The following is a 24163-nucleotide window of genomic DNA, read 5'->3' as shown; positions in this document are numbered from 1 at the left end:
AAGTGTAGCTATGATCTTTATCATTAGGCATGATTAGGATAATTTCTGGCTTATAAACAGAATGAAGAAAGTAGGAAGAGAGGAGGAGGAATTTTTTTTTTTTTTTAATTAGGACTGAGACTGGTGTAGCAGAGGGACTAAAGAGCAGACATGAAGAACCAAGTCATTAAGACCATAGCACCTACAGATCTTGGCAAGAGAATACAGTATAGGGAGTGGAAGAGAAGTCCAGACTGCCTGGTGAGAGTCTCATTTCTGATGTTTCTAATGTGTCTGTTTGAAAACATAGTAAATTTTATGTTTCATTCAGATGTGGTAGAGGGAATTAATGTGGACAAGGATCCTCCCATTTGGAACCAATACCATACCCATCTCCTTTTTAATAATAGTGTGTCTTTCATTAAATGACCTCTTTGCAGTTTAATACATTTGCTTATTTTCTTTTAAACAAGGTTTTAGTTTTATGTAGTTACGTTATGGAAAATAATTGAAAAAGTTAAGCATTTTCTTGAACTAATTTGGATACATTAAAACAGTTTCACATAGCAAAATTTATTTTTCAAGGACAGGAAAAATAAATATTACAAGAGAATAGTAGAAAATATGCAAAATATACTTTATGATACAAGACTTTTAACATTATAAAAGGGAAACTTAAATCTAGGTTTAGGCAAGCTAGATGACATTTGGTTGGTTATTTTCTAATTACTTAAATTAGCTGACCTGTTGTGCTAAGTTTCAGTTCTATGTCAGATATTTTCTATACTTTTAATATTGATGTCATTGAATGTCTTGATGTTTTTGTTAAGTTCTTAAATTTTTTATTGTGTGACTATATTTGTTTCAGTGTGACTATGGACAGAGTCCCAACAGAATTTTGGAGGAATGAAAGTAGGATATAAATAATAATATTTGTTTTCTGTGTCTATCTTAGTACTAGCTAGTGTTTTTGATTATTATAGCAGAGTGCTTGTCAGCAAAAAAATTGAGGGCAAAAGATTATGTGAAATCATAATTTTATAAAACATTCTGAAATAATAAAAATGTAAAATGTGAATTTCCCATTTTTATCTTTTCCTGGAATATTTGTGTGGATAACAGTCAGAGACATGACAGTAATGAGAACAGGGGAACTTCTTTGTTCAGTTGGTGACGACGTAGGTGACAGTTTGGCTCATTTTACCTCCAGCCTCAGCCAGTTCATTATTTATCTTTGTTGGCCTAGAATTAGGGGAGAGTGTTATTCCATGTACACGTTGGCCAAATGCACTTGGGAAATTAGGTCTGGGATTTATCATGTTTCCATACAGTTTTGATAACATTATAAATTATATCACCTATAATTTGGCTTCTACACACACAAAAATACAGTGATGGTGTGAAACTAGAATTTGAATAGGAAATATCTTTATCACTTCTACTTGATTGTTTAAGTTTTTATCTTTCAGTTTATGCTGGGAATATATATTTCTCTTCCATAAAGTTATAAATTTGGACCATGGTGGATCATCTATTAGCTCAGTGTGTTCAAAACTGTGTTCCACAGAAATTAACAGGTGTTAAACACATTAATGATAAGGAAAGTGTTACATGTCCAGACACATTTTAGAAAACACGTGCATGCTTTATTTACCTCTTAGAGATTCACCGTGCACCTTGGTCATTAAAGACTCATTGTCTGTCAAACTGATTTGATCATGGAACCTAGTTACATTAATATATTACTCCTTGAAACTTAAAATCTGCAAGTCACATAGCAGATACTTATAATTTATTATTCATTATTGAACTAAAAAGCCTACTTTAGTTAATTTAGGTTTAAATTGGGGAAAAACACAGGTATTTTGTTTTTTACACAAAGCTTTCAAACCTTTTGTTTGTAGGTCATGAATGAATTTGGCAATCCTGCAAACTGTTTGGGGAAACTTGTGGAACTTTAACTTTGTTGTGTTCAATTTTTTTCCCTTGTTGGTATCATTCAGGTTCTAAAAAATTGTTTTGGATTAAAGATGTGCTTCTCAAAGTATGTGGTAAAAGACATCTACAAAAGAAGGAAATTAATGAGTTTTCCCCTTGCTTAGAAAACAAACCACATTATATAATTTATACCACAACTTTGGGTAATGGAAAATTTTTCCTTGGCCAAATTGATTTGGAATTCTGATTTGAATATCTGAAAGCTACATGTTGAAAAGGAATTCTTATATTTAAATTTGGAAATTTGATATTATACATTTCTCTACTTTGAGTCTAGCAATGTATGTTAACACTCACATTAAGATTTAGTGTGACTTAAAAATGATCTCCAATTGATTTAAGTAGTTGATAAATTAAGAACATGTTATATATATGAAATATAGATTTTATATATGTATTATATACTGTATTCTTAAGGTAAGCTAGAGAAAGACAATGTTATTAGGAAAATCATAGGGAAGAGAAGATAAATTTATAGTGTTTACTGAAAAAAAATTTGTATAAATGGACCTACACTATTCAAACCTTTGTTCAGGGTCAACTGTACTTGTGAAGCTATTGCAAAAACAGACCATAATTGTCTCATCAAGAGTTTTTTAAAAATGCAAATTTTTAAGGAGCAGACAATCTTTAGAGATGGATGATTATAGTTATAATTTATGTTGCCATTGAGAAATAATGAAACTGGCATGTTATAAAAATGCCTTTTCAAGGAGCAAAAGTTAGAAACTAGGGCAGTTACTGTTTTTTCTTTTTATTACATTTTTACATTTAAATTATGGCCTTTACATTTGAATTTTTCTTAAGATGTTAGGATAAACTGTTTTCTAATATTGAGAAATTTCTCTTGGTGGATGGCTATATGTTTATAATTTATATTTAACATTTAATGTAGCAAAATCTCCATTAAGCCAAACATGGCTGTTATGCATTATGCTCTATTTTTAAAGGTAGCACAGGATCACTTGTCTTTGTACTTCCGAGGCTAACTGATCACTGTTTAAGCTTTTTATTATTTTTTTCCTTAAATTTTAACTTTGAGTTGTGAAATCATCTTTTCATTACATTATGTGAATTACATTATGTGAAAACTGGATCTTGGCCTGCTTGGTCAGTTAAGCAACTTTTTTTGTTTTTTGGTTAAGTTTCATATTTATAGGTGTACATATGTTCTACCAACAGAAAGGTATTACACACTGCAGACAGAGTGAGGCTGCCCAGTGCTCAGAATTTATGTTATGACATATTTCACCCTGGGCTGGTATTCTGCATTTTTTTCCAGAGATGTCGGACTTGAACAGTCATTCATTTTGACACTGTGCCCTACTTAACAGTATAATTCAACTGAGGCTAAACTGGCTTTAAAAAAAAATGGCATTTGAATGGTACATCATATTGAATTTTAATGTGGAATTAGCAGTGTTTTCCATGAATATTTTAAAAAATATATTTGTTTGTTGTAGGTTGACTTTCAGAGTTTCACTGTGCTTTACCACACAAGAAAAGATCTAACCTTTCACAATTTTCTGCTCTTCTCTTTCTATAAAGGGACAGGTATTGGTAGGAGGAGGAGAAAAGTGATTGTCACCTGATAGATTTTTGTCTTATGAAGAATTAATTGTATCTTTTTCCTGCAGATCAGATTTCTCTTGACTGAGAGTTAAATTCTAAATGTTAATCTATATTTTTAAACTGTTAATAATGATTTCTGGTATGTTCTAGCCTGATGTTTCAAGAAAGATGTTTTTATATGGTTCCTATTTGTTATTTTGTTAAGCTAGACAAAAAATATTTCTGATATGAGGACAATACTCTGCCAAATGGGTTTTTTATTGTTCTGTTTTTAAGAATTTTAGCTTTAACATATAAAATCCTCTTCCAAAAGTATACAGTGCATTATTTGAGAATTTTAATGTTGTGTTCCTTTATAAATGTGCTTTTTGTTTCCATCTAGATCTTGAATACCTGATGCATGCAAAACAGCAGCTGATAACCACAGCTAAGCGCTGGGATTCTTCTTCTAAGACTATCATAGATTTCGAACCTAATGAAACTACTGATTTGGAGAAGAGCCTTCTTATCAGATACCAAATTCCTCTCTCTGCTGACCAGCTATTTACCCAGTCCGTTTTAGACAAATCATTGACCAAAACCAACTATCAGTCACGGTTGCATGACCTTCTTTACATTGAGGAGATAGCCCAGTATAAAGAAGTTAGCAAGTAAGTTTTATTAGAAACACTTTTGTTTTTTTGGTTAATCTCCCCTGTTGATGGTGTCTTTCATTTTGAAAATGAAAGTGTGTCTCTGTGAAGACAGGTAGTAAAATGGTTATTACTCAGTAGCTGTATATGAGTTTCTTAAAGCAAGGATTGTGTCTTGCTCATCTTGGCAGCCCTAGTGTTCAGTGTATAGTCATTTCCACGAGACTCTGTCAGGTGCTGGGAGCATGAACACGTGGTGCCTGCTCTTCAGGAGGTTTCTGTACATGGTAGGCAGAGCGCGCACTCATTGAATATTTGTTTAATAAATATACAAAAACTGACACAGCCCCGTATTTTGCAAAGTAATTTTAAGAATGAAACAGTTTAGATCTTCAGGAAAACTATTTGGTAATAATAAAATACTTTTTAGCATTTTATAAATGCTTTAACATGTTGTACATTTTATCCATATCCATCCCATAGGTTAAGACCAAGTGTTTAAATCAAAAACTTACTTGAATCATTATAGGAAAAGTAATCTGAGAAACGAAGGTTTGAGTGAAGGAGGATGTTAATGAAATAGTTGTTATATTTGGTAGTAGCATTCTGCTTCTTTATAAAATGGAACTAGCCTTAAAAATTGAACCACAGTTATGAGGCATGAACACATTTTTATAAGTAGTTTTCCCTTTAAATACAGCCTAACTAACATATTTTTCTTTCCCAAGCTGCCTTATTGGTACCTTATCATGAATATTAATGATAGATATTGAACACTCATTGAAGGATATATTCAGAAAAGGAAAAGTGAAAACTTAAGAGTACCTTGTGTTACTCTGTTTATAGAGTAAATATGATCTAGCTTTTGGAAAGTATTTTATTCAAATTAACTACATGTAAGATTTATAAAGTCAGATAGAATATCATAGTTTTCATTAAGGCTCTAAGGCTTTATATTGTGGCCTATTGATGGTCTCTTAAAAAAGACTCATTGATTGTGTCTGTAGACAGTTCTAATGAAATGGTCAGTTATTAAATAACAAGGACAGTGGATTGTATCATGTACATTATTCATATTTTTAGTATGCATGTATTTTATTTATGTTATTGTGGTTTCTTTTTCCTTATGAAAGAACACTCTAAGTCATTAGTACTGGGGTGAAACAGAGCTTAAAAGTTTATAAGAATAAGATCAATAAGCTTGTGGATTATTGTTTTTAAAATACTATTTTAAATATAAATTTTAATGAGAAAAGAAGAAACCCTACAAACTTCTGGAGGTCAGATTCTGATTAAGAAATTAAGTGGATGAAAACTCACTTCAAGAACACCTTGGAAAGGCTTCTAAAGCCAGTAAAGAGGGGCCTCCAAATACCTGCAGTATGCAGTGAGCACTGGGGGCACACTAAGTTGGTGTATGTCTGCAGGGCTGTTTGCATTGAGGGTCTTCAGAAAGGTTGAACCTTTTGGTGTATTGATTCTACTTAGGAAGAATCATCCTGAAGAAATAATCAGAAGTGAAGATAAAGGTGTCTGTACACAAGTGTCTCTCAAAGAGTGGTGATGGATAAATTAGGGAAATTATGATATAGCCACGTTGAGATTATGTTCTTGAAGAATTTTTATAACAGTGAAGATGGTCATGATAAAATATTAAGGAGAAATATGCTAGTTATGAAACTTTATGTACTGCATATAACAGACATATGTATATGAATATGTATATTAAATATTGGAAGGAGTTAAAGTATTCTGATTGGTGGGGATTATAGGTGATGTTTGTGTTCTACTATGTAGTTTTCTCTACTTTTGAAATGATATACTATGATCATGTATTACTATTATTAAAAAAAAACAAAGAGAAAGGACATTGACACATCAGTTGCAATACTTGATGTGCATGCTGTATTGCCCTTGGACATGAAAAGAAAGATTGTGGTAAGACAGAATTTAGACAGTGTGGTAAGATAGTGCATGGTCTTTTTATAGGAGCATCTGAGTTCTCTTTTTTTTTTTTTCTCATGTTTAAAATTAGATCACAGTTATTGACTCAAATAGAGATATTTACAAGTTGAATGTAAATTCGTATAACTTTTGATGTGTTACATACAGGGTGGGACAAAAGTAGGTCCTACTTTTGCCCCACCTCATGTGCTAACTACACAAGAGTTTTAAAGAATATTAAAGATAGAAATGAGAATTTTTAGCTACGTGTCTAAAGAGACAAGTAGATAGTTACTATGTCAGAGAATTCTGGAAAATTTCCAGTGTTTCTTTCACCCAAAGGTGACCCTGGATGTGAAGGCTGGTAAATTATGCTTCTGAATTTGGCAGGCTTGTAAAATCTAGTGAAGTACATTACAGACTGGTGCCCATGCAAAGAACCAGATCCTATTAATTATTAGATAGAGCTCCCTCTGAGAATAACTAGATAAAGTTCTCAGAGTGTATCTGTAAGCAGATAGAGGACAAATAACATAAATTATAAGGATTTTCAAAAGTCTTTCACAAAGTATTGTAAATGGCTTTAAAAACAGCTTATTTTTTGTTTTCTCCTTTACTCTTTAAACTTAATATTTGTGTGCATTTTAATGTTGCCTTGAATTTAACTCACATTTGATTAATTCTTTAAGCACAAATACCATAACTGGGACATATTTTTAAAAATGGATTTTGAGGAGGTCTATATGCAGCTAGTAAAGCTCTAGTTTAGGGATTAGCAGACTTTTTCTATAAAGGGCCAGTGAGTAAATATTTCAGACTTTCTGGATTCCATACAGTCTTTGTTACATATTTGTGTGTGTGTGTGTGTGTGTGTGTGTGTGTGTTGTAAAAACCACTCTTTGTCAAGTGCTATACAAAAACAGGCTGAAGGTTGGATTTGGCCCTTGGGCCATGGTCTTCTGATTCCTATTGGGTGATTTTGCTTGTCTCCTCAAGCACTGCCAGTCTGCAAAGCAAAATCAAGTCTCCGCTAGAATGGTGAAGAATGTTTTGTGGGCTGAGACCCATTTTAAAACCAGAAGACAATGGTATATGGGTGAATGGACGTTCTCCTTGAAGTGTAACAACAGTAGTAATGTATTCTCTATGCACTGAAATATGCCTCTTTGAGACTGTGTGGTCAGTCCTACCACATGATCGGTAGGACATTTCCCAGGTTCCAGAGAACATATTGGTAATTTGTGATCTTTGACAGTTTAAGCAGAATATTGCTAATTGTGGAAGTAGTACCAAGGGAATTCTTACCGGTTTCTTACGTTTTAATTATAAGGATTGGACTATATTTTTACATGGCCACTTTAGCATTTGTTTGTTAATAGTAGATCCAATGAAGCCTCTCGAGATTAGATAAAATATATTTTACCTTGAGGCTGGATTTAGTAATTAAGTTTATCTTTTTTTTTTAAAGATTATTTATTTATTTATTTATTTTTAGAGAGGGAAGGAAGGGAGAGAGAGAGGGAGGGAGAAACATCAATATGCGGTTGCTGGGGGTCATGGCCTGCAACCCAGGCATGTGCCCTGACTGGGAGTCGAACCTGCGACACTTTGGTTCGCAGCCTGAGCTCAATCCACTGAGCTACGCCAGCCAGGGCTAAGTTTATCTTTTTTAAAGAAAGACATGATTTTTCAAAGCAGTCCAGAGTTAAGATTTCAGTTAAGTTTTACCATGAGATGTGTGGAGGTGGTAAGATAATACTGCATTAAATTAAGTTTTAGAAAATGCTTCTCAGTTCTTTCAAAGGTTTTTTTAAAACTTCAGTTGGCCTCAAGTTCATATTGATAGGCTTCTATCTTGAAGTAAAGTCTGTTTCATTCTAAGATACACATTTCAAATGAAATTGACTTTGGCTGGAGCTATTGTGCCTATTAAACTGTGTAGTGGCGTGCTTAATTAGCTTGCTGTGGCTTCTCAGTGCTAACAGCTGGCATGACAGGCTGTTATGGATACACTTTTCACTGTTAGATGGTGAGGCCTCTATCGGCTATACCTTGGTTCTGTTTCTGTGCCTCCGTAAAACCAGGGGTTGGCTTATTACCTTGGTTGGGTTTCTTTGTTGTTCATTTAATCAAAAATTATATGAAGTGAAATTCACTATGTAGCTTTGAAATTTTTTAAAAATTATACTCAACATTGACAGAGCCATATTTATTTTAGATTGAAGTGTGGTTTTAAATTGGTTGGAAGTTTGGCTGGCTGCTAGTCTACCAATCCCCAAAAGGTTAGGAATTATGTGGCTTTAATGCTGATTACAAATGTACAAGCATGGAAAGATGGTTTTTATTCTTATTTAGAATTATCTTGGTTAATTGTGGGATATATTTTCTATTTTTGATATTTCTTAGTTATTAAGTCTTAAAAATACATATTATTTTAAATACTTAGGAAAGTTTACTAATATAATTTAGTTTTAGCCCATTAATCTTTTAGAAAAAAAAATTAGTAGCTGTAACTTCTAGAAAGTCTATAATGTCTGCATCTTGAATATATAATAAATCTTCTATGGGAAAACCTGTATTACTCAGTAGTTTTATTTTCTAGTGACTCTACTTCAAGAGTTGGTTTTTTTTTTAAGATTTTATTTATTTTTAGAGAGAGGGGAAGGAAGGGAGAAAGAGAAGAAGAGAAACATCAGTGTGTGGTTGCCTCTAGTGTGCCCCCCACCTGGGATCTGGCCCACAACTGAGGCATGTGCCCTGACTGGGAATTGAACCCGCAGCCCTTTGGTTCACAGGCCAGCATTCAATTCACTGAGCCACACCAGCCAGGGCCCTCGAGAGTTTTATTGCAAGATACAAGTAAATGTCATAAGAGGATCCTTTTTCTTTAAAGTATATTTTATTGATTATGCTATTACAGTTGTCCTATTTTTTTTTTCTCCCCTCTATTCTCCTCCACCCTGCATCTACCCTCCTACCAGCATTCCTCTCCTTAGTTCACGTGCATGGGTTGTACATTTAGTTCTTTGGCTTCTCCATTTCCTATACTATTCTTAACCTCCCCCTGTCAATTTTCTACCTACCATTTATACTTCTTATTTCCTGTACCTTTTCCCCCACTCACTCCCCTCCCCCTCCCTGCTGATAACCCTCCATGTAATCTCTATTTCTGTGATTCTGTTCCTGTTCTAGTTGTTTGCTTAGTTCGTTTTTGTTTTTGCTTTTTTTAGGTTCAGTTGTTGATAGTTGTGAGTTTGTTGTCATTTTACTATTCATATTTTTTATCAACTTCTTTTTCTTAAATAAGTCCCTATAACATTTCATATAATAGGGACTTGGTGATGATGATGAACTCCTTTAACTTGACCTTATCTGGAAGGCACTTTATCTGCCTTTCTGTTCTAAACATAGAATGGAACATAGCTTTGCTGGATAGAGTAATCTTGGATGTAGGTCCTTGCCTTTCATGACTTGGAATACTTCTTTCCAGCCCCTTCTTGCCTGCAAGGTCTCTTTTGAGAAATCTCCTGACAGTCTGATGGGAACTCCTTTGCAGGTAACTGTCTCCTTTTCTTTTGCTGCTTTTAAGATTCTCTCCTTCTCTTTAATCTTGGGTAATGTAATTATGATATGCCTTGGTGTGTGCTTCCTTGGGTCCAACTTTTTTGGGACTCTCTGAGCTTCCTGGACTTTCTGGAAGTCTATTTCCTTTGACAGATTGGGGAGGTTCTCTTTCATTATGTTTTCAAATAAGTTTTTAATTTTGTGCTCTTCCTCTTCTCCTTCTGGTACCCCCATGATTCAGATATTGGAACGTTTAAAGTTGTCCCAGAGATTCCTAAGCCTCTCCTCATTTTTTTTTTAATTCTTTTGCTTCATTATGTTCTGGTTGAATACTTATTTCTACTCTCTGGCCCAAATTGTTGATTTGAGTCCTGGTTTCCTTCTCATCACTGTTGGTTCCCTGTAGATTTTTCTTTATTTTTCTTTGCATAGCCTTCACTGTTCTCTCTATTTGGCAACCATACTCAACCGTTTCTGTGAGCATCCTGATTATCAGTGTTTTAAACTCTGCATCTGATAGATTGCCTCTTCATTGTTTAGTTCTGTTTTTGGAGCTTTGATCTGTTCTTTCCTTTGGGCCATATTTTTTTGTCTCCACTTGCCTGTTGCATTGTAAAGGGTAGAGGCGAGGTATTTGCAAGGTCAGGGCAAACTATGTGTTGCATTGTGGTACTGTATGTGGGGGAGGGGTCTGAGAGGGAACAGTGCTGCTTGCTCGGTTCTTAGCTGGCTTTCAGTCAGTTCCCCAGCTACCCACAATCAAATTGGGCCCTTCTTGTGCTGATTCCCGTGTGGGTGGGTTTGTGTACGTTCTAGGACCCTGTGGGTCTCTCCAGTGAACTTTCCTGTAAGGCTTGGAGTTTCTCCTGTGCTGCAACCCCCACAGATTTTTACAGCCAGAGGTTTTGAGGCTTTATTTCCCCACAATGGAACCCTGGGCTGTGCAATCTGTCTTGCTCCTCATTTGTTCCTCCTGGATTATCTGCAGGCAATTGTGGGACTGCCTGGTCCTCCTGCCGCTGCCTTGCTGTATGCATGTCCTCTCTGCCCCAGCTGCCTGTCTCTGCCCCTCCTGCCAGTCTGAATGAATATTTCTTCTTTAACTTCTTGGTTGTCAGGCTTCCATACAGTTCAGTTTTCTGGCGGTTCTGGTTATTTTTTGTTTTTAAATTTGTTGACCTTCTTTTGGTTGTATGAGGAGGCAAAGTGTACCTACCTATGTCTTCATCTTGCTCAGAGTCGAGGATTATTGCTTTAAAATTGTAAGGTTAATTTTTTATGCCTGCTAAATTGTGATCAGGTGTTTGGGGATGGCAAATTCTAAAACAGATGTAACAGTAAAACTTTAATACAAATATATTGCCCAAGTTAGTTGAGAAAATATTACAGGTTTTCAAAAGCTTGTTGAAGAATAATATAAAGTAGTTGAAATGAAAATATGGTACCTGGAAAAATTCAGATTATTATAAACATGTAAAATTATTTAATGAACAAAATTTACTCTGTTTTCAAAGTGTTAGATTCCAGGCTAGTCACTACTGAGCCAACAGATTTTCTTGTTTCCTAAAGATTTGTAATCCATTAAGGGAGACAAATCTATAAAAAAGGTTTTTTTCTTTTTCTTAAGAAATTATGACATTCTTGGCATCATGTATACAAAAGATGATCTGAAAAGAAAACAGTTCATTAGTACCATTAAAATGTATCCTTATCCCGCTCTGGCCAGGACTAGGTTGGAGCATTGTCCCATACACCCAGAGATTTGCAGGCAAGGCACATACCTAGGTTGCTGGCCAATCCCTGGTTGGGGCATGTATGGGAGGCATCTAGTCTATGTTTCTCGCTCACATTGATGCCCCTTTCTCTCTCTCTCTCCCCACTCCCCTTCCCTCTTCTTTCCTCTCTAAAGCAATAAACATATCCTTGGGTGATGATTTAAAAAAAAAGTCCCCTTTTTCTACAAGTAGATGTATAGATTTTAAAACAATTTAATATTTTCATTCAAATATGTTTAAACCTTCTGACCTGCCCATAAACAGAAAGGTCTCAAGTTTGATTCCCTGTCAGGGAACATGCCTCAGTTGCGGGTTCATTCCCTGGTCAGGGTGCATAGGAGAGGACAACCAGGTTGATCTCTCTCTTTCTCTCTTTTTCTCTCTTTCTCTGTCCTTCTGTCTCTGAAAGCAATGAAAAAAATGTCCTTGGGGGATGATAAAAAAATGTTTAAACCTTCCAAGAGAAACTACAAAATGTTCTCATTCTTACCACATTGTCTTCTGTCTTAGCACCACTTTACAGTGCCAAAGGAGAAGACCTGTCAGTTAGTTTAAATGTTCCTTTGACTTTATATTACTTGACTGTATAAATTGATCTTGATTCTTTGTGCTTCTTCCACACACATACTCTAATTTGTGCATGAGATCTGCCTCAGTGTAGCCATAAACAGAAATTTATTTTGGATGTTATTCATTAATGGTATTGAAAGAGAAATTTTATGGTTAGAATTTTTTGGTAAAATCTATCTACTTGGAGAGTATCAGTTTAATAAAAGTCCATTGTAGTTTTAATGCAGTGCATTTCCTTCTATGTAATTGTAAAGTCTTATTTTTCCCAGTGGTGTGGTCGAACACTTTCATGTTAATTATATGTAATATTTCATTTTACTAAAAAAATTATACTTGGCTTCATTTTAAATGCTCATACTTTTAAAAGTGTGTGTATTTTTCAACACAGTTTAGCATGGGTCTTGTTACTGAATATGAGTTTTGTTTGTTTCCAGCTTGGATTAAAGGCAGGCTGATAGTATGTAGTTTAAAGCTTAATGGAGTGGAATTGATAATGAAGTTTTAATTTTTGTATGTTTATATTTGATTTATTATTTTCTTTTATTCTTCTAGTTTTTATTTTTTTATGTAAAATATTCAAACTCATTTTCTACTTCTGATTTAGGTTCAACCTTAAGGTGCAGTTGCAGATTCTAGCAAGCTTCATGCTCACTGGAGTTTCTGGAGGTGCAAAGTATGCTCAGAATGGACAGCTTTTTGGTCGCTTTAAGCTTACTGAAACACTTTCTGAAGATACTTTGGCTGGACGGCTGGTGATGACCAAAGTCAATGCTGTTTATTTATTACCAGTCCCTAAAGAGAAGTTAGCACAGACCCAGGGAACCAAAGAGAAGGTTTATGAAGCTACTATTGAAGAAAAAACAAAAGAATATATATTTTTAAGGATATCCAGGGAATGCTGTGAAGAACTTAGCCTTCGGCCCGATCATGACACCCAGGTGGGTTAAGCATGGCAGCAGTCTCCTTATCAGCTGTCACTCTTCTGATTTGGTTCCCCTTCTGACAGAGCCCTAAGTGTTACAGGGATGGGGGGCGGGGATTAAACCTCTGGTAACTTTCAGAGAAAATAGAATCTCTTTAATCTAAGTGACATCCGAAATATTCCAGTGTTATACAGAGTCAAGCTTTCTGATAGAGTTTTAAATCAGCAATGGAAGAACAGATGAAAAGAAACTAAGTTACATAGTAGGACAGTTCTCATCTGAAGTTGTACCTGTTCCTGTTCTCTTTGTGGATTCTTAGGTGAACTGTGTGTTCAGTCTGCCATATTTAACTGGAAAGCTAATCTTTTTTTCTTTTTAGCCATAAAATGGTGAACATGATTTATTCATTGTAAATTAATAGTGTCTTAGGGTTGGTTTTTATCATTTGACAGATGATATTTCACAGATGTTCTACTGATTGTATCAAATGTATTCTTTTTTTGACTATTTTTTAATTTTAATCGTTGTTCAAGTACAGTTTTCTGTCTTTTACCCCCATCTCAGCCCACCCCCTAGTCCTCCCCACCTCCTTCCCATTTCCACCCCTGCCCTAGTTTTTGTCCATGTGTCCTTTATCCTCATTCCTGTAAACCTTTCCCTTTTTCCCCTGAAATTCCCTGCCCTCTCCCCTCTGGTCACTGTCAGCCTGTTCTCTATTTCAGTGTCTTTGGTTATATTTTGCTTGTTTGTTTGTTGAATGTATTCTTCATAGAATGCTGTAATCAGAAAATCATTTTCTAGAGATTAATTTGCATGTCCTCAGTTTTTTTAGGTATAGGTATAAAATAAGGTTAATAAAAGCATATACATTTTTGGCACTGTTAAATGAGGCAATCTGTGTAAAGTGTTCATTATAGTGCCTGACACTAAGTAAACTAAGCAAATATTAGCCATAATAATTATTATTGGAATATAATTGTACTTTAAAAGAATCTCTAAACTTGGTTTCCCCTAAAAGATGATCTCCACAGAGTATTCTGGTGAGCTGCAAGCATTGATATTTACTTTAATGCTTTAAAAACATTTGTTTTTATCTTGTGTTTCAGGTTGAACTTCAGTTTCAATTAAATCGATTACCCCTGTGTGAAATGCATTATGCGCTAGACAGGATCAAGGACAATGGGATTTTATTTCCAGACATCACTATGACTCCAACCATACCTTGGAGTCCCAACAGGTACAAAAAGTTAACTCATTAAAGGAAGTTATGTTAATGTTAAATTGAATATCTGTATCAAATAACTCAGGTATGCTTTTATAACAAAGTTGCTCTCTGTTCTTTAGGAGACATTGTATTAGTTGAGAAATGAGAGTAAGACCTTTAGAATGAAATGTTTGAGGTTCGTCATCTGTTTACTTTTCCTCAGAATCTAAATGCATTCTCTTGCTTTTCTCAACAGCCATAAGTTGATAGGATGCCAAGCAATTTAGGAGTATTTCTGAGTAGAAGTTGAATGGGGAAATTAGGGCCTTTCTACAATGTTTCAAATAGTTAATTTCAACTAATTTTTGAATATAGAAGACTTTTTATAATTTAGCACAATGGAGAAAGTATCAGATGATATCACTTCAGAAATTATTATCAAGTTAATGGTTGTATAAATATTTTTCTGCTTAAATTCTGTTTGGCTTGTCTTTACATAGTATAATTAAATATGATACTTCTGTTTTGTTTCCGGAATAACAGCAGTGATGCCAGCATGACTACATCCTTCTTTTTACCTTTTCACTGGGTTTTATCCTCTCGGTTCCTGCCCCTGCTCAGCGTGCTCCCATCTTTGTTCTTTTTATAAATCGCAGTTGCTCTATACAATATTAGCTTATTTATTTATCAGTTGTGTTAATCAAATCATGGTAGGGTGGTTCTCTTCCCTCTCTGATGGGGGCTCTGGTATCTTCAATAAGTGGTTTCCAAGGTCACCCTGAGTGTTGGCATCCAGCTGGCAGAGGGAAGAAGAATGAGCACAGAGCATCATGTAGGAAATGTTTATGGGCCAGGCCCAGAGGTGGCATATATCTTGTCTCCTCACATTTCATTTCATTTCTTCTGATCCTAAAAACACAAGACAAAATATGCCTTCCAGCACCAAATAATTTCTCCCTTGTTTTCACTTACCCTAACTCTTCTATCCCCATTTTTCTTTTTACTGCCAACAGTCTTTAGCATGAATAGCCTGCATATTTCCAGTATTCTTATTGATTTATTCTGTAATCTGTTTTTTACTTCCTCACTCTCCTGAAAGTAATCACTGATCTACTAATTGTGAAAATCCAGTAACATCTTTTCAGTTGTCATTTGATTTAGCTTTTCTGCGTCTTTCCCTTTCTTCTTATTCTAACAGCCTGTGCTTAATTTAGAGCTGGACTATTTCAGGCCTTTCTAGTTGGTATTTGGTCCTGCTGTCTGTGTCACTTTGCTCTGGGCCAACCCTCATATTTCTTTCATAGTGAGTCTGCTAAAATAATCATTTCATTTCACTGCTTATACACCTCTGAAGGCCTCTCCTTGATATGTAGATAAAGCCTGAACAGCCTGATACCAACTTAATTATGTGGTCTCATTGACAACAATTTCCAACAGTATCTTCTCAGGTTCTTTTACTTTTATCTACTTGAGACCTTCTTTTTCCTTCTAAATCCCCATGCTGTAGTCATACTGAATTACCTTGACATTTGTTTAATTTGCCCTACACTTATTTGACACCTTGTCTTTTAAAAAATGAAATTTTTTTAAAGTTCTGGTAAAATCTCTATAGCATAACATTTACATCTTGACCATTTTTAAGTGTGCAGTTCAGTAGTGTTAAGTATGCTCACACTGTCATGCCGTCAGCCTGCAGAAAGTTTTCATCTTGCAGAATGGAAACTTGATCCCCATTCAACCCCACATTCCCCCTCCCCAGCCCTGGCTTCTCACATGTGATATTTTCTGCCTGAAAATAATCTTTGCTCAATATCTATGTATTGAAGATCTGTCTTTCAAGATTTAGCCTAGTAAAGTACTCTTTTCTTTCAAGTAGGTTAAGTCTTTATTTATAACTTGAAAGAGATAGTTTATTTCATTATTTTAACAAATATTTATTGAGTGCCAGCTATGTGCTAGGTTCAGTCATTTTTGTTTTCAAGCATAATTTCTCTCAAATTAATTTCTGTCAATTTTGTACATATCTCATTAGATTCTGAACTTTTAAAAATTTTTATTACTTTAAAATTTTTCAATTACAGTTGAAATTCAGGGGTATATTAGGGGTATATATATTAGGGGTATAATTTTTATTACTGTAAAATTTTTCAGTTACAGTTGAAATATTAGTTTCAGGGGTATAGCATAGTGGTTAAACATTTATATAACTTATGAAGTGATCCCCTGATAAGTCTAGTACCCACTGCTTTTTAAACTTTTTTAGATTTTTAAATCTTTCTTGATTTTAGGAGGAGAGACATCTGTTTGTTGTTCTACTTATTTATGCATTCATTGGTTGATTTTTGTATGTGCCCTGACCAGGGATCGAACCCGCAACCATGGTATATTGGGACAGCGCTCTAATCAACTGAGCTACCCAGCCAGTGCCACACCAAGCTGGGAACCTGGCCTACAACCCAGGCATGTGCCCTAGACTGGAAATTGAACCAGCTGGTACTCAGTCCACTGAGCCACACCAGCCAGGGCCCCAATGAGCTTTTTAAAGAGACTACATCATATTTATCTTTGAATCTCCAAAAGGACTTTGCACATTATTAATATATGACACGTTTAAATTAATACACATTTTAATTTAAGAAGAAATTAGGGTTTCAGGCCCTGGCTGGTATGGCACAGTGGATTGGGTGCAGGCCTTCAAACCGAAAGGTTACCTTTTTGATTCCCAGTCAGAGCACATGCATGGGTTGTGGGCAGGTTCCCATTTGGGGGCATGTAAGAGGCAACTGATTGATGCCCTCCCCTTTCTCCCTCCCTTCTCCTCTCTGAAAATAAATAAACAATATCTTTAAAGAAAAGTAGAAGAAGAAATTAGGATTTCAAGTGTGAGGCCATGCCAGTATTAGGCCATGCCAGCATATTAAGTAAATACTTGTATAGTACTATACAAGTATTTATATAGTATATAACAGTGTATTCAAATACCCTTAACTGCAAGTGTCAATTGTAAAAGTTAACTAAGAAAACTTCAAGTAGCAGAAAACTTTTAAGCAGGAACACATTCCATACTATACTTACACTATATGTATACTGCCATTTAAAGTCTTTTCTGGAATAAGGTAGAATATAGGTAGATAAATGAAGTTGAAAAATTATTCTTGGGCATATAGTATATGAATTAATTATAACAATGCATTAAACCAAGAAAAAACATAAGTTTTTGAATTAATTTGTTTAGGGAATAAAATAACACTTATTCAGAAAACACTTGAAGACACTTTATACTGTTTTAAATTGTGAAAAATCAGAAATGACTTACCAGCATGTATATTATAAATCTTCTTTATTTAGTAGGTGGCACAATAAATAAAGACATGTTTTACTCTTTGGTATTCTGTGGATATTCATCATTCATAACCAGAAACTAGAGAGTAGATCAACATTGTGAAAATTTCTGTTCTACTGCAAAGCATTTATTCATTTATTCATTTATTCATTCATTTATTTATTTATTTATTAAAAGATTTTATTTATTTATTTTTAGAGAGGGAAGAGAGGGAGATAGAGAAAGAGAGAGAAACATCAATGTACGGTTGCTGGGGGTCATGGCCTGCAACCCAGGCATGTACCCTGACTGGGAATCGAACCTGCGACACTTTGGTTCACAGCCCATGCTCAATCCACTGAGCTACGCTAGCCAGGGCTACAAAGCATTTATTTACACTGAAACAATTGAGAAGTAGAATTAGCTATGTAAATAAAGAAATGTTGACAAATTTTAGAATTGTACTAATAAATCTGTCATTAACCTCTTAGATTTATACTTTTATATGTAGTCTAATGGTCTCTTCATTAATAAGTTCATTCAAGTCCCCGAATTTGAAAGATCAGAGGTTGTTTTTAAACCTTTTTCCTGTTTTTTTGAAGTGTCCTGCTCAGGTTGTGTCTCATTTTTCTGAAACCTTCAGAAAATACAATAAGAGAGGCAAACAGTAACTGAGCACTAAACAGCCTGTGTGCATTATCTCGTTTGATCGTTACAATAATCATCTGATGCAGGTGTCATTATTTGCGTGCACAGATGAAGGAACTGTGAAGTCAGGTACCATGGAATTGTAGTAATCAGGTATTGATATAAGTAACAGTTTACTGACCTAAGTGTGGCTTCAACATCTAGAGATAGAGGCCCAGAGGTAGCTGGTCCACGGCTGGTGCAGTGGGGCTCAGTAGTGCCATCAGGACCACGGTTTCCCCGCCTCTCTGCCATGCACAGCATGTTGGTTTTCTTCTTGATGTCCATTGCCTCATGGTCATAAGGTGGCTGCTGCAGTTTTATTTACCATGAGCTCATTTCAGCCAGATGAAGGAAGAGGCAAAGCAACAGAAAGTGCTTTTTTCTTTTTTCTTCTTCTTTTTTTTTTTAGATTTATTTATTTATTTTTAGAGAGGGAAGGGAGGGAGAAAGAGAGAGAGAGAGAAACAGGAATGTGTGGTTGCCGGGGGCCGTGGCCTGCAACCCTGGCATGTGCCTTGGCTGGGAATCGAACCTGCGACACTTTAGTTTGCAGCCTGTGCTCAATCCACTGAGCTATGCCAGCCAGTGCCGAAAGTGCTTTTTTCTAGTGAGGCTTTGTTTTTGTTTTATTGGATATAGAAGCCCTTCTGAGGAACTTCCTCTATATCTTATTGACCAGACTTGGGTCTCTTGCAGAGGAGGTCAGGACATGGAGTGTTACAGTTCAATAGAGGAAAGGCAGAAAGGGTGCTGTGGATGATTTGGGGATAGCCATTCCATAGCGTTTGCTACCTCTGTTAGATCTGAACTTAGTAGTCACCTAAGGCAGCTTCCTCCTCTGTAGAAGGTGAAAACTGCTGGGGGCTGGCAGGCTTGTGAGTAAGGGAGCTGGTTAATGCTTTAACTCGTTGGAGGAAAATGCTTGTGTTTTAGGGAACAGCTTCCAGGATGCCTGGTGCCACTGGTCAGAGTCCTTTTGTTTTTTACTTACAAAGTTTTAAATTGCAGAAAAATAAGTAATGGCATGTTTATGCTACCGATGTTTGTTTTCTAAAGTTTTACATTTTTCTGGAGAATTTTGTTTGTTTCAAATTATAATAACTTTTTAAAACTGAAAGTGTTAAGATTTTCCATAAATGACTACCTTCTGATGTAAGTGGAGCACAACCTCATAGAGAGGGAATTTTTACTATACCATGTCCTTCTATTTCAGGGTTATTTTGTAGACACTTTGCAAGTTTTTTATATCTCTTTACATACCCTTTTTATTTTGGTTCACATCCCTATCATTTTTACCATAGTTGTTGCGATATTTAGTATTTTAATTGTAGTTGTGAGAAAGAATGCTGTTGATTCTCCACTTGGTTTGATCCCTTTCAGCATCTGCTGTCCATTTAAGTCTTCAAAACTAAGCCAAGTCATAGAGGGGACACTGGGAAGCTGGATCTAATTACAGCAGCCATTTGTGCTGCCATGACAGGTGTTCTGTATCCTGAGAAATATGACATAAATATATTATTTGTGCATGTGAAAATATTAGGAAACATTTCATGTTGTTTGGCCTTTAAAAAACTGCTATTTTCTGAATTAAGAGCTTTGTAAAGTTTGATTTCTCTTAACCAGGGACATAACAAATTTTTTCTTTCTTCCTTATTTTCAACTTTACAAAGAGATCTTTCAAAGGATTAGAATTTGGAAATCAATTTCCCTTTTGCATTTTATTTGCCATGCAAAGAAACTAGTGCATCATTATTACCAGAAAAAGAGTTATCTGATGCTTTTACATCGCAGATGGAAACTACATTTTAGAGACATTGTCATTACTGTATATAGACATGGCAGAAACTAGACTAACTGTGTGATGTCTTTAGGTTACTTATCAGAATCTTTTTGCACATAGTAAAATATACTGACTCTGTTGGGCATTTTTCTAAAAAATAGTTCTAGAATAAGCTTTTATTTTTATAGATGGTATTTCAGTATTTTTAATGGTTCAGTGAAATCCAGGATATTAATATGGTGTGCTCTGCTTATTAATAAGATGCCTTTGTTTAAAATAGCTTAAATTTTTACTTTCTGTAGACAGTGGGATGAACAGTTGGATCCTCGACTAAATGCAAAACAGAAAGAGGCTGTTCTGGCCATTACAACCCCACTTTCAATACAGCTGCCTCCTGTTCTCATCATTGGGCCCTACGGAACAGGCAAAACTTTCACGCTGGCCCAGGCTGTAAAGCACATGCTCCAGCAGCAGGAGACGAGGTGAGGTGGTGGTCCGCGTGCCCGGTCTCATTAGTAGGGCATGGCCTTCGTCCTTGATGTGGATACAGAGGGAGGGCTCACAAGACGGTTTTCATCCACGTTGTAAAAATTTTAAAAAATAAGAAAGAGAGAAAAAGACCCATACTCAAAACCCAAAGCACTAAAATTTGAATTCTCTTAAAACATACTGTTTTAAAAAATTGACAACATAGAGAATGATAGCTTTTAAATAGCTAGCAAAACTCCAAGTCTGCTAAGGAATTGTGATATATGTTAGAGTCAAACAGTTGGATTTTTTAAATGTAATTTTATTTATACGTTAGATTTAGTAATAATTTTAGGGATCTTATTTCCTTTATAAAGAGTAATATAATTTACTAAAAGCATTATTTAATAATATGATAGAGGTTACTGGGTAGGTTGAGGAAAATGTATGTTAAGATGGCCACTGCTTTTTTTTTTGTATTATACTGCTTGAATAGTTTTGTGTTTTATCATTCTTTTTATTTGCACCATTTATTTCAGCAGGATTCTCATTTGCACCCATTCTAATAGTGCTGCTGATCTCTACATAAAGGATTATTTACATCCATATGTAGAAGCAGGCAATCCCCAGGCAAGACCTCTCAGGTATTTTTTAAGGCTTATTATATATCTGTATCATACTTTATTATTCTTAAGAAAAGGTGTCTGTAAAGTATTAGTAACTTTGAGAATACCAAAATCTTTAACTCTGCATTGGCATTTGGAAGTTATGCCTTTTGAAGAAACCATTTAAATTAAGGAGAAATTGAAAAATCTTCAACCATTCACATCTTAAACATTGAGAGAAAGACATCCTTTTTTAAGTTTTGTATGTAAAAATGTTATAGTCTGAGCTGATTTTGGTGTGTACCTCTAAAAGCTACTATGATGAAGTAATATAAATATGATTTACATAAAATTTAATTGAAATTCTAGCATATTTTGCATGGCAGAGTAGTCATGCAGTGATAGTTCTTCATGGAAATAAGATTTTTGACTGTGATCATGCAGGTAATTCCATCAAAGCTGCACATTAGAGAAGCATGAGATATTGAAGCAATTTTTGCAACAAAATGTAGTTGACTGGTACTTAAAACTTTTTGCTATCGTTTAAGACACAAAGTGTCCAAGAAAATTTTAGGTTGGTATAGAAAGGTTCTTTCAGTGTATATGGATATAAAATGTACTTAAATACAGGATTGTGGGGGAATAAAATCCTTTTCTTCAGAAAACAATAAAGAATCATTAAGTGGTTATTATACCATTTGCTCTCATTGTTGTACGAATTAATGTTGAGTTTTGCCATTTTACAGACTAATATATCATGCCCTGTGTTGTTTGAGTACAATTATTATTTATAAATTAATTTCTAACCATACTTTGAATCATAATTCACTAACTTTTTATTTGTTGAGCCAAGGCATTGGAAAAATGACATTTTGCTATTTAGTTCTTTAATTATCATAACCAAAGCCATTTCGATGATTTTCCATTTGCATTAAAAAGAACAAGAGGCCCTGGCTGGGTGTCTCAATTGGTTGGAATGTTGTCCCACACACGAAAAGGTTGTAGGTTCTGTTCCCAGTCAGGGCACATACCTAGATTGTGGGTTTAGTCCCCCATCGGGGCACATACAGGAGGCAACTGATCGATGTCTATCTGTCTCCCTTTCTCTCTCTGCCTCCCTTCCTCTCTCTCTAAAATCAATAAAACATATCCATGGATAAGGATTAAAACAAAAAAGAACAAAAGAGAAAAAAATAGCATGACCTGTGAACACAGGTTATTACATTATACTCTGTTTTCACTCTGGAAAATTAGAGCAGAAATAATTATTTTCAGTATAAGCCAATTGTGTTTAATAAATAAACATCGCTTGTATACAATAAATGTAAGTGAAAATGGGTATTTGCCAGTGGGTGAATTTATCAATAACTTGTTTGCTTCCGATTCTAATCTTCTTTAGCTCATCAGTGAAAACTGGATAAGTAGTAGCATTTTTGCTATGTGTGTTCTTATTTTAATGGAGATGCTTGGTAGAGGCGTGCATGTGTGTTTATGTTTGTGTTATGTAGGAACCATATTACGGTGTACTTGGCTTGGAAACAATGGAGGAAAGGCTTCTAGAATCTCAGCTGAGTGTAGATCATCTGACATGTTGGGCATTAGAGCTGTTGTTGATAAACACTAAAACCCATCATTTGACTAGCATTATGCTTAGCTTTTCCATGTAAAGTTATGTTTTGGTGGTTACAATCAACATGTAGTGCATCTAAATATGTAGACTGAGTTATGTTCCAGAGGGTTGTATGTAGAGCTGTAATGGCCCAAATTCAGAAACTTGCCCTCTAGCAGAAAAGCTCACCTCTCCACAAATCTCAAGAGCGGAAAAATATTTAAGTACATTTAAGTACAAATTGTATGTTATTTCATTTAGTAAATGGAGTAAAATCAGAGAAGGCTTGACTTACCCAAGTATTGTCTTTAATGTGGCCCTACATTTGCACAGTAGTTTTTCTCTTCAGGACAAGTATTAACTTTAGATTAATACATTGAAATGTTAGGATTTATTAGCAACATCTATTATTATGTTAACTCAGTTCAATTTATAATGGACAATAAACTTGAGAGGCATGGGAAATGGAATAATGAAAATTAGAATGACTGAGCTCTCTGGGGAGATTGTCTTTACCTGAATTGTCCTAGGATGCAGGGGAAGAGCACAAGAAGGCACTAAGTGCCTGCATATGACCTTGAAGATGTGGTGTCTGTATGGAGTAGGACTGATGAGGAGTTTGTCTTTTTCACAGTATAGTTTAGAGCAAGCCCTGGTAAACGTGATAAAATATTGAAGTAGTCATAAACATAAAATAGTTAATGCAGTAAATATGTGTAAATATGTAATCTTGTGGTTAAAATGCATAAAGTTCTATCAGTTGCCAGGATTCAAGCTCAAATATTTGCGGTGGAGGTTGTATAAACTATTTTTTATTGCATTTAGTTTCAGTTCTAACTTCTTACTTGCTTAGAAGATTTTCAAGTGAAATAGAGAGGAAAGCACAGTTGTGTTCTCTGTATGATCCTGAAGATCAGTGTGTCTGGGTCTGGCAAAGTTATCCTTTAGTGGATAGATACTGGGGAGAAAGTATGTGTTTACTGCCTCTGGGCAAATAGAAGGCATTTCTGGTTTTACACAGATCTTTATGGAAATGGGTTTTCTTCTGGAATCAGGTCTTCCTGATTTTGTTGTATCTTAAGTAACAACATTTTTGGGGGTGTTATTACTTATGAATTTAATACATGAATAAAATTTCAGTGAATTAAAATTTTGTATTACTAGACAGTCTCCTCTATTAAGTATCATTTTACTTCATGTGGGATATGTGGGTGGTTTGTTTCAAGAAATAAGGAAGTTATTTACCTGGTGTCTGTCACATTTTATACTCTGAGCCTGTAAGTGCCTCTTATCACTATTAATTCTCCAATGTTGGAAAATGTTCTTGGATGTGTTTTAAGTAATCTTATAGACAGTGTCTACCTTAAGTGTTGCACAAAATAAAGTACCGAGAAAGTATTGAAATCTTTTTGCAGTCAGCACTAGAATATTATGCTTTTAAGGAAATACAGACCTAATGATCAAACATTGTATTCTTACTAGCTTCAACATGAGGTAGCTTACCAAGGTGATTAACAAAAAGTTCGTA

The 24163-nt window shown here is 35.1% G+C and overlaps 1 protein-coding gene across 7 annotated transcripts in view; it reads left to right on the top strand.

The window, feature by feature from the left end:
• HELZ (helicase with zinc finger) overlaps window positions 1–24163 on the top strand; it is a 148449-nt gene that overhangs the window by 58401 nt on the left and 65885 nt on the right. For 6 of the 7 annotated variants that reach the window (XM_045837209.1, XM_045837212.1, XM_045837211.1 and 3 more), the window contains 5 exons: window positions 3932–4199; window positions 12639–12972; window positions 14064–14194; window positions 20256–20435; window positions 20961–21065. In XM_045837209.1, coding sequence (XP_045693165.1) covers window positions 3932–4199; window positions 12639–12972; window positions 14064–14194; window positions 20256–20435; window positions 20961–21065 — 1018 coding nt within the window. The remainder of the gene's footprint in view (window positions 1–3931; window positions 4200–12638; window positions 12973–14063; window positions 14195–20255; window positions 20436–20960; window positions 21066–24163) is intronic. The other variant, XM_045837214.1, reaches the window with a different exon arrangement.

Source organism: Phyllostomus hastatus, unplaced genomic scaffold (genome assembly GCF_019186645.2).
Source record: "Phyllostomus hastatus isolate PE091 unplaced genomic scaffold, TTU_PhHast_1.1 phas_contig_210, whole genome shotgun sequence".
Classification (NCBI taxonomy): domain Eukaryota; kingdom Metazoa; phylum Chordata; class Mammalia; order Chiroptera; family Phyllostomidae; genus Phyllostomus; species Phyllostomus hastatus.
This window is presented reverse-complemented; position numbering and strand designations above follow the sequence as displayed.